Here is an 11,344-nt window from a genome sequence, read left to right as displayed (position 1 = left end):
TAGTGATTGGTTGGGGAAGGTTCAATCCATTGTGGGCAGTGCCATCCCTGGGCAAGCTACAAGGAACAAGCCAGTAAGCAGCACCCCTCCATGGCCTCTGCATCAACTTTTGCCCCCAGGTTCCTGCCCTGTTTGAGTTCCTGTCCTGGCTTCCTTGGATGATGACCAGTGATGTGGAAGTGTAAGCCAAATAAACCCTCTCCTCAACTTGCTTTTGGTCATGGTGTTTCATCACAGCAATAGTAACTAATTAGGACAAAGGACACTCCCTCCAGCTTGGTCTTATAATACCACCAGCCACATGAATCTGAGGGGAACACTTCAGACTCAATTCTTAATAGTTACCAGATTGCCTCTGTGGGAGGAAATAAGAGCTAGGAATGTCCTACTCTAACATCTTGCTTGTAATTGTCTGCTACTCTTAAGTGACAAATTCTTCAGCAGAAATATAGGTGCCATTTGTGTTAACCTTGAGAACAGTAATAAGAGATATGTATATCCCACACGTGTGTTGTGCAGGATTAGTGGAGATAGGAAGAACAGTGCAGAAATTAGATTGACTTTTTTTTTCCCCTGCAAAGTGGAATAATTCCTAAGTTTGTGACATTTACCTTTGGCTAGCTATGAGCGAGGTACTCATTAGGCGGAAATGTAAGTAGCTAATGCTTTTCTCTGCATTAGGAGCGTCTGGACACCATCATGGCTCTTAAGGAGAGGACAGCTTTATAACTCTTGAAAGGCAATATCTCTCCTCTTTGAAAGCATTTCAGGTTCAAAGAGGGGAAATTTCCCCTCTAAGCAGGGAAGGGTACCTCACACTCTCCACAGAATATCAAAAATAACTGAAACAACCCCTAATAGGTGGTGAGTTGGATTGTTAGAAGCTGTGACGGAAAAGGCTTTCACGGTAATAGCTGATTTAAAAGCTAAAAGCTGTGCCCCTAGCCAGGAAGAGGGTTTACCAAATGGTAAGTAACAGGCTTATTTGAAGTGGAGGGAACATCCAGGGATGCATTTGGGTTTATACATGTGTTTTACACCATGTGCTCTTCATGTTGTAATTACTGAAGAGTTCTTAAGGGAATTAGAAGTACAACCAGGGCACCGATTAATCTATGTAGGAATATGAATATTTCCCCTGAGAATGAAGTCTTTAGGACTTCTGGGTCAACATTGCTTGTATTTGTGAGTTTGTATCAAAGATGAGCAATAATTACTGAGAATAGCATTGTTGTTATTTTTGCAATGGAGAATGGAGTTGTTGGTGTAGCTGCTGATACAGGTTCATTTATTTGAACTGAGTCTTGGTTTTCCATGGTTGGGTAGATTTTTGAAAGCTGAAGTGGTAGAGTTCAAAGTCTGGGAAGACATAAGAATAATTTCATGTAAATCTTCAGAATGGGCATATTTTGCATGCTTCCCTCTGATTATTCTTCTTACTTTTTTTTGGATGAGAGTTTTGGCAGCTGTGACTGCTTTGGAGAAAAGTATTAATCTCCAGCCCCCTCTTCCACCTCACATGACCTATCTATCTATCTATCTATCTATCTATCTATCTATCTATCTATCTATCTATCTACTATCTCTTGTCAGAGAGACCTGGAAAGTGCTTCATGATCATTTGCCCAAGCTATTTGGCATCTTCCAGACTGAACAAGCTGAGAAGTTTTCTCAGCCTGGGGGTGCCAACAGGTAACATCCTGTGTTCTTCTGACTCTCTAAGAGGCAGGCACGTTATGCATTTATGACCCCTTGTAGTGTCAGGTCGCAGAAAGCCAGTCTCCGGTGGCTGTAAAGGAGTGCCGGGATCAATTTCTGAAATGACATACAAAGGTGGAAGACTGACAGCAGTTAGATGCTCTGGTGTTCCTCCATGCCCTGGCCTTTCTCTGCCTGCTCTAAGAGCCATCCTCACCCCCAACCATGGCAGCAATTCTCATTTCTCTCTGTATCACACTTCTCTTTGAGTTATTCTTCCAATGTTTATCACATTCATGTTTGCCCCAGTCCCTGATGTAAATGGTGGGACTCCTGGCCATCATTTGTACTTTGTCTTCATTGCTCTTGGGTTAGTTTCCAAGCAGGGGTTGGACTCATCTTCCTCTTGGTCACATTGGCTAGTGGGATAGGAATGGATAACTGGGCAAACTGGCATTGTCTATTGAGACAGAGGGGAACCATGCAGAGGACGCTGCTCATAACACACCCTTCAGCCCTTCACTCATCCTTGTGGAGTCAAAGTGAGGCACTGGGGAGGGAAATGAGGGCAGCCTTGGCTCAGCATGGAAACTAGATGGGGGTGGATGCTGTCAGCAGGTTTGGACACATAGATTTCTCAAGTTTTATAGGGAAGCAGAGGAAAGACCCACAGGAGAGACTGCTGGCTATGGACAATTTTAGAAACAGTGTGGCCAGGACAAAGATCTGAGACACAAAATCCTTAGAAACTGAGGCTAATCCAGATGTTTTTTGCCAAGAGGACATTGCAATACCAAAACTTCAATTTCTGGGTGTCTCTAGAAAAACACAGTCCTTTTTGTCTCTTCAGGCTATCACTGCCATGTGTTATTGAATATTATTTTAAGTAGGCAAAGATGTGTTATATTGGTTTATGCCGTGGAATATTGCTTTGACTGTGTAAAGATGTGTTACTTTTGTTTATCCTGCATTTGTTTAATTATGTGAAGGTGTCCTGCATTTGTTTCACCTTGCCTAAGGCACCTGAGTGGTCTAATAGAGAGCTGAACAGCCAATAGCTAGGCAGGAAAGGGATAGGAGGGGCTGCCATGCAGAGAGAACGAATAGGAGGAGAAATCCAGAAAGAGAGGAATGAGAGAAGGAGAGGGGAGAGAGTGAGGGACATGCCAGGGGCAAGAAGCCAGGCAGCTGCCAGGCAGCCAGCCAGACACAAGAAACTGAAAATATGATATACAGAAAGAAAGTAAATAGCCCCGAGGCAAAAGGTAGATAAAGAAAAGCAGGTTAATTTAAGTTAAAAGAGTTAGTCAGAAACAAGCCTAAGCTAGGCTGAGCATTCAAAACTCATACTGAGTCTCCCAGTCATGGTTTGGGAACTGCTTGGTAGCCTAAAAGAAAAAATCCTGGTATGGCCGTGCTGGTATGGTGTATGATGCCATAGAACAGGGCATATGGCCTGACATGTGGACTGGATGTGGGATCCTTGGGCTAGGACATAGGAGGAAGGTTTCCAGAATATCTGGGCACATACATGAAACCTTTGCTCTTGCCACAGTTCAGCATGGAGAGTAGAGTGGGGGAGATGGAGATGGTGAAGGGTCTAGGGAGAAGGAAGAGGGAGTGTGTAGAAGCCTGGGATTTACATTGTTAATGCCCCAGAGGCTGGATCACAGTAGGGTCTCTGTTGAATGCTGAGCAGGCCACAGCGTTCCAACCTTGTTCCCCACCCCATCCTCAGTGAGAACTGCTGAGAACTGCTTGAGTGACCAGACAGCTCAGAGCTCAGCAGATCTGCCCTGTTCTGAGGGTCACAACCCTCCCACACTGGGAACTTCTTAAGGTCCAGTGTAAAGAAAGTAATTGGTTGGAAAGGACACTGATGGCCTCTCTACTTCACAAAAGGCCAAATCAATGTGAGAGGAAATTGTCCAGGAAATGGGAAGGATGTTTCACAAAAGTCTGCATCAGTAGAGACATTGAAAAGATGCCAACTCCACTGGGAATTGAGGAGGGGCACCTTAAAAAAAAATAACTAGCTGTTATTTTCTGCATATTTAAGCTGTCTTTAAAATTCTTGGTAAAAATCTAGTTAGATTTCAGGATATGGAAGCTTGGATTATCTTGGTTATGTATGTTGGTGATATCCTTACACAACTATTAGCATATAGCAAGACACTCTATGCTTGCTCTGACTCACCAATGTCACTTTTCCCCAAAGCACTGTTTCTCAACCCTAGACCCATGCGTTTACTTCCCTGTTCACTGTAGAATGCCTGTGTAGATGTGCCCCGACCTCTTCCTGCAGGATGCCAGCCATATCCCCCACTTTCATCCCTAAGTTGTGACCATGAAAAATATCTCCAGACATTGTTGCCACACAGGGAGATGGTGGTGACAGGCCAGTGATTCGTGGACTGTGAAAGAGAGCATCCAGATGAAAAGGGGAGAAGTAAGGTTACTCATTGATAGAGCTGCAGCGGGGCAATAGAGAGACTGTGTAGAGGTATTCTGAGATGATGCCTTTAATGGGGGATTTCTACAGTCATCCCGTGATATTCGACGTTACAGTGTCCTGGTTGTTTAGGTCTTATTGGGTGAGAAACATGGAGCTCATATCTGGATGGTTTGGCAGATTCTCAGTATTGTTCCCAGGGATAAGCTTTACTCAGTGAGCTCTTTCTGGTCTTGCTTGGAGGCAACAGTGGTCTTGCCCTGGCCAGTGGGGCACCACATGGGCTCACACCCTGATGTGCTGCAGCACCAGAGTACCTGGAGTCATGGGTCAAGAGACACAAGAAACCGGACAGCTAGACAGGCTTTCTGATCAAGCTGCAAATTTTAATTTTTCTCAGAGACCTTATATAGCAGGTGAAGCAGGAAATCTTTGTAGGGCAGGGATTCGTCAGGGGAGGGGTCATTTGCCTGGTATGTGAGTACTTGAAGGTAGACAGTATAACAGGGGGGCAATTGGAGAGGTGTAAATAAAACAGGTTGTTAGTAAGGTGAAGAGGTCGCAGGAGGAAGGGATGCTAAGAAACCTGACTGTGGAATGTTTGCTATCAGCTATTCCTGTTTGCCCAGGCTCTACTCATTTGGGGAAGGGGAGAGGTAGATTGGAGACTGTAGTTAGCTATTCTCCCAACATAATGCTGACAATCTTTATAAGAGGTCCTATACAACAGTGATGGCTTCCAGCACCAGCCTGCTCTGTTCTGAGGTCAGAATGGCATAGCACAGCATCCATCCCAGGATAGGGCCCACCATTGTCAGACATTGTGAGGGCCAAGGATGTGAACTTCAACCCTGTTAAACAGCCCTGCCCTAAAGAAGTAACACCACGGAAGCAGAGGGTGGCCGTGTTGGGAAGCCTAAGGTCTAGCAATGCTCTGTTGTGGGGCTCATTTACCACTGGGGGAGGAGAAGGGAGTCCACCCACTTAGGTCTTGGGTCCTTCTTCCTCTCCTACATCTTCAGCAGAGCTCAGGCCAATTGCTAGAGAACCACAGAATGAAGGATCCAGTTGGTTTTGATCACATGTGCAGCTTTTTCCTTCTGCCCCCATTGTTTTAGTAATTTAATCATGTCATTAATGTCCAATATCTTATATGCCAGTTTTATTGATATATAGTTCACATACCATGCAATCCAATCACTTAATACTTATAATCCAGGGATCTTTAGACTATTGGCAGAACAGTCCAGTATCATCACAGTCAGCCATAGTCAGCCTTCGTCACCTCCAAAAGAAATACCAAATACATCACGATTTACTTCTCATTTGCCTCCTACCTTCACTCCAAACTTCAGTAATCGTAAACCTCATTTCTGGCTCTGAATTTAGCTCTTATGGGTATTATACATAAGCATAAGCAGAAAGTGTGTGATCTTTCATGACTGGCTTCATTCACTTAGCACGATATTTCTATATTCACAATCAGATCTTGATCAGTCCCCAATATTCACACACCTGAAAATATTTTATTACACGAATGTTACCATCATAGGGGCATTTTGCTTATTTCCAATTTGAGGCTGCTAAAAGGAATTGCTATGAATATTCATGTGCAAGCTTGTGGGTGGACACATGTTCTGGATTCTACTGGGTGTGTACCCAGTGAAAGAGTGAGATATATAACCCTTTTGAGCATTGCATTGTTGGACTGTTCCACAAGGGTTTGTATCATAGATGTTATATCTGCTGACACTGCCCTGGGAATGAACCATGAGGATCCCAGTGTGATATGTAATAAATGGAGATACATGTCTGTCCATTTTGACAAACCCACTCCCAAGGGGTCAGCTCCTAGATCTCTGCTGTTACACCTGTGCCTATTTCTGTACCTAGAGTGACATCCAAAGGGTTCTTGTGTAAGTCTGTCATTGCAATTACTTTTAGTCTCAGTTCCTCATCTGTCTTGACATTCCTAGACTGCCTCACCTCCCAGGTTTGAGGCCCATATATTAGATGGGGCTGGAGCCCTCCTCAAGCAGGAAGTCATGTTGGACCATGGCCAACTAGTTATTCTTCCTTAGAGACTCTCGCCACTGTTGCCCAGAGCTTTGCTGAGAAAGGTAAGTGGGAACTTGTCTCTAGTCACTTTACCATCCTTTTCTGAACCACCTAGAGGACCTGGTAGTACCCTGAGAAGCTTCACCTTGGCCACTGTCACTCAAGGTGAGGAGACAGACTTCAGCAGTGTCTCACACATACCTCCAAGCCACCAAGCTGAGTTCTCCCTGCTGCTCCAGTGGAGCCAGGCCCTGCTCTAGCCTTCGTTTGGGTATTGCTGACAAGGGTCAGTAGTGTGTAATTCCTGAACCCTCTCTACTCTCCGAGACTCTCCTCCAGATGAGAACTTCTCACTTCCACCTTAGTGCAGGAGAAGGAAGGGACAAAGAGGAGAATGTCTGTCACTGGGTGTATGTATGTGTGTGTGTGTACATGTGAATGTGTGTTTACATGTGAATGTGTACGTGTGAATATGTGTGTGTACAGTGAATGTGTGTGTACATGTGAGTGTGTGTGTACAGTGAATCGTGTTTGTGCAGTGAATGTGTGTGTACAGTGAATGTGTGTGTACATGTGAGTGTGTGTGTACAGTGAATCGTGTTTGTGCAGTGAATGTGTGTGTACACGTGAGTATACATGTGAGTGTGTGTGTATACAGTGAATGTGTATGAATGTGTGTGTACATGTGAATGTATGTATATGTGAATATGTGTGTGTGTGTGCGTGTGTGTGTGTGTGTGTGTGTGTGTGTGTGTGTGTGTGTACATGTGAATGCTTGTGTGTATATATGTGAATGCATGCAAATATGAATTACTTTGGGGGGTTGTTGAACTTCTTTTATTTTCCACTGGTCAGATACTGGTTATAAGCTGGGTCTGGAGGCATAAGTTTAAAATCTGAGCTACTTGGAAAGGCAAAGCAGTTAGTTCAGTGTGGACAACTTAGTGAGATCCTGTATGGAAAAGTTAGGGGCTGGAATGATGCCTCAGCAGTTAAGAGCTCTGGATGTTCTTCCGGAAGACCTGGATTTGATTCCCAGCACATACATGGTGTCTCACAACCATCTCTAACTCTAATGCCAGGGAATCCAACACTCTCTTTTGGCCTCCATGGGCACCAGGCACAAATGTGATACATAGACACACATGCAGAAAGCATGAGAGCTTTGTCATTGGAGGGAAACCCCTTCATTTGCTCTAGATGCTCCCTTCCTCCCCGCCCTGCCCAAAGCTCCCCTTCCCGCCTATTCATGCCAAAGGCTCAGGTGAGTCAGGACATACTTTGGAGGAGACAGAGAATCCATTTCCTGTCACATTTGGATTGCTTCCTAGTGCTAGGACTCAGTGTTTGGCTGGCAACTTCAGTTTTACAGTGAACACCCAGGATCAAGAAAAGCCTATAATTTAGAATTTATGATTGTAGTGAAGTGGGAGCTAGACTCGAGTTAGCTGGAAACAAGCCCCAGTAACAGAATCTCATCTTGGAGACACCGTGGAGACAGAGCAGGAGAAGCCAAGGAGCGCAAAGAAAGAGCAGAGAGGAAGACCCTAGGACAAGGTGTGCAGGAGACACGAAGAGCAGGGCACTTGGTTGTACGGGCAGCAAGCGGCCTTGCGCTTGTGTGCTTTGCAGGTGTCTTCTTCTGGCAGCCAGTAGATGTTAATGGCGTCATTCGGGTGGATCCCCCGTGATATAAAATCCTGGTTCAAGAGCATCAGGTCTCCAGGAAAGCCAATGATGGGGAAGAGGTTTCTGTTCGTCAGGCCCGTGATACACCGCTCCTGCCTCTTCTTCGGGGGGAGAAAAGCTTTCCGATCATTCCGATGGCATACCAAACACCCTTTGCTTTCTTCTGACTTGAAAGTCACGTTCATTTCAATCTCTCGTCTTTCTTTGGGCTTGAACTCTGCTTCCCCTTTCTCCTCCTGGGTGGCTTTATCATAGATATCCCTGTCAGAGTTATCCCCCCATTCACTGGATTTGTCTGTTCGTGGGGAACTCAGCTCTGCTCTAGACAGCAGTGTGATATTATGGAGCTTTTCAACGTATGGCGAAAACTGCCTATTTCTTAGGGCCCGTGCCAGCTGCATCCTTTTTATATGTTTGTTGATGTCGATCGCTTCTCGGCAGGGCATTTTAAACTCCTCTGGTGGTACAACCACCTTTGCTGTCCATATTTTTTCTGGGGGTCCACACACAGAACAAGAGGAGGACTTTGTTCTGTATTTTGTGGCCTTTTTGTAGTCTGATGACTGTGCCTGTATTTCCCTCAGCATCCTCCGTTCTTTCTTGAGTTTGTCAGTCAAAAATCTTCTGGTTGCTATGGTGTGAACACCACCGAGATTCTAAGAATGGAAAAAGATGGTTAAAAATTTCAATACCTAAGGGTAGGCATCCCTGGTGGAAAGAATTAGCAAGTGGCTAGTTCTCTCTCCACTGCTAAGAGCATTGAATCCCTATAAACGGGAAAGAGGGTAGACCTTGGGAATCAAATGGACCTGGGTGAGAAGCCTGGCTCTCCTTCCATCCAGTATGAATTTAGAATCACTTTATCGACCTTACAAAGGTTATTGTAAAGTCTCAAAGGTAATGTTTGTGAGAGCAACGTGTGTGTGTGTGTGTGTGTGTGTGTGTGTGTGTGTGTGTGTGTTATTATCACTGTAACTAAATATCTGTGACTTATCACTGTGACTATAGACCTGGCAAGAAGGAGCTTAAGGGAGAAGCATTTATTCTGGCTCAGTTTGAGGAGACACAATTCATTATGGTAGGGAAGGCATGGTAGCAGGTGGCTCCATGGTGGTGAGAGCATGGAGTAGCTTGCCTACAGCTCAGAGGATCAGGACGGAAACCGAGGCCAGGCAAAAACCAGAAGGCCCACCCTCTTAGTGACCCCATTCTTCTTCAACTAGACCTCACCCCCTGAAAGCTCCATAACCTCTCAAAACAGTGCCACTAACTGGGAGCCATATGAAAGACATGAGCCTGTAGGGGACACTTCCCACTCAAAGTGCAACACAGTGCCCAAAAGAAAAGCTGAGGACCTGGAAATGTCATCTTTATCACTTATGTTTGCAGCTTATCCTTATTTTTTTCATTTTTATTTTTCAACTACTTTTTGTTTTTTGAGATAGGGTTTCCCTGTGTACCTTTGTAGACCAGGCTGGCCGCGAACTCACAGAGATCTGCCTGCCTCTGCCTCCCAATGGCTGGGATTAAAGGCGTGTGCCACCACAGCTTGGTTTTTCAACTATTTTTTTTTAAGAGATTAACTTTGGTTTCAAGTGTGTGTGTGTGTGTGTGTGTGTGTGTGTGTGTGTGTGTGTGTGTGTGTGTGTTTGCACATGTGTGCATGTGACTGTGAAGGCTAGAAGAGGGTGTTGGATACCCTGGAACTACAGTTCTACAGTTATGTGCAGTTGTGAGTTGCCTGACTTGGGTGTTGGGAAATGAACTCTGGAAGAGCAGTTTAGGCTATCTTTCCCTTTCTGCTCCTCGTTTTACTTTTTGACAGTTTCATACATGTATATAATGGACATTTTCACCTGTTGCTTATTCTCATCCCCCTCTCTATTCCACTGAACTTCTCTTTCCACACACATTTTCTTTTCGTGTCTTGTCTTTTTTACTTTTCTTTTTGTTTTGTGACCCGCCAAAGTTACTTTTTTCCCCTGGAGCACAGGCAACTTACCAGTGGTTACATCACTGAAGAAAATGACTTCTCTGCCCCCACCCTCACCATGAACTGCTTAGGGAGGGGTGAGGCCTTGTGAGACCCCCCACCATGTTTAAATGTTGATGGACACCAATTGTGTACATCTTGTGTGGCATTAAATGACTGAGTATTAAAACACATGAGTCTATGGAGGACATGTCACACTCAAAGCACAATATAGTGCCAGGTAAGTACTTAAGAAATGGCAGTTTCATAATTCATTATCACACTTATATTTATTTGTGTTTTTCTGTTTGGTGTATGTGTTGGCGGCATACAGGAGAAAGGTGCATGTCCTGTGCATATTCATGCAGAACCAGAAGACATTAGGTGCTTCCCCCTGTCACTTTCCTCTTTTGAGACATTGTCTCTCAGAGACCTAGAAGCTTGCCATTTTGTTTAGGTGGGCCAGCAATCTCTCAGGGTTCACCTGTCTCTGCTCCCCATTGCCGGGGTTACAGCACACCCAGCTATGCCTGGCATTTTTATATAGGTGCTAACGATTCAACTCAGGTCTTCATGCTTGCACAGCAAAAGTACTCACCCTCGAGCCATTTTTCCAGCCCCTCTTATGGCTGTACTCTTGGTAGGGATGTTCAGAGAGTGAAATCCACCAGTAGACACAGCCAACATGACTGGAAATATCTCATCCCCCTTTCATTGTCTTGGTTGGTGGATTTTGAACCCTGGGATTCCCCCTACCTCTGCAAGCAGATTCCACAGGGACTTTGTCCATGCAAACTTGGGGGCACTTACTTGGATCTTTTGTTCCATTGGGGAGTATTTTCCAAGGGCAATGCGTGGGTCTGATTTGTAGAATGCTGTCCATATTCTGGAATACAGAGGGACAATGAATTAGAGCTCTGGAAAGGGTCTTTCTGGTTTCTTCTTATAGTGAGAAACTGGCAGGTGGTGGATCTAAATTAACTAGACTGAGGCCACCTAGGAAAGGACTGGGTACCCAAGCCATACTCACCCTAGAGGTGTTGCAGTGCAGAGGTCCTCTTTGTGGTATGGGAAATCTTGAGCTATTGAGGGGTGGCTGATATTGGGGATCTTGGATGGCTTCCTGTTATCTTGCTCTCCCTCATCAGTGGTCCCTTCCTGGTCCTTCTGAAATCCAGCTCTCTGGCTTCTAAACCTCTGAAAGCGATTTTCCCACTCTTTAATCATACTCCAGCAATAGGTTAGGACAGGAGGTGTTACTGCCTGGAGTTCGTGTCTTAGACAGTTTAATGGGAGCTCAAGGTACAGTCAAAAGAACTTACCATGTCATAACTGGCTTAGCTAAAGCCTTATTGTGAAGTCTGTTAAATGACCCTTGAGGTAATACACTGCTACTCTGTGTCAGGCTGGAGCTCAGGAAGAGACTGGGCAGAGGGTGGCTGGGAAGCAGTGCAACTGCTCGGTTCTTATGGGAT

General features: G+C 45.0%; 1 protein-coding gene across 1 annotated transcript; it reads right to left on the bottom strand.

Annotated features, from left to right (window-relative positions):
* Window positions 1-7,755: 7,755 nt before the first annotated feature.
* Window positions 7,756-11,096, bottom strand: CUNH10orf120 (chromosome unknown C10orf120 homolog). The gene is made up of 3 exons (XM_027409184.1): window positions 10,900-11,096; window positions 10,680-10,755; window positions 7,756-8,553 (listed from the first exon to the last, which is right to left on the bottom strand). Exons 1-3 carry the CDS (start codon window positions 11,094-11,096, stop codon window positions 7,756-7,758), a joined length of 1,071 nt encoding a protein of 356 aa, XP_027264985.1.
* Window positions 11,097-11,344: the final 248 nt, after the last annotated feature.

Source organism: Cricetulus griseus, chromosome 3 (genome assembly GCF_003668045.3).
Source record: "Cricetulus griseus strain 17A/GY chromosome 3, alternate assembly CriGri-PICRH-1.0, whole genome shotgun sequence".
Taxonomy (NCBI): Eukaryota; Metazoa; Chordata; class Mammalia; order Rodentia; family Cricetidae; genus Cricetulus; species Cricetulus griseus.
Note: the sequence above shows the minus strand (reverse complement) of the source record. Positions and strands in the feature narration are given on the sequence as shown.

What these genes read in the sequence shown, in the direction of transcription:
- CUNH10orf120 (XM_027409184.1), bottom strand. Translation starts at nt 11,096, where the DNA reads ATGATTAAAGAGTGGGAAAATCGCTTTCAGAGGTTTAGAAGCCAGAGA. An exon ending in TGCACTGCAACACCTCTAGG is followed by an intron (nt 10,756 to 10,899) that starts GTGAGTATGGCT and finishes TCTGTATTCCAG; the next exon opens with AATATGGACAGCATTCTACA. An exon ending in CAATGGAACAAAAGATCCAA is followed by an intron (nt 8,554 to 10,679) that starts GTAAGTGCCCCC and finishes TTCCATTCTTAG; the next exon opens with AATCTCGGTGGTGTTCACAC.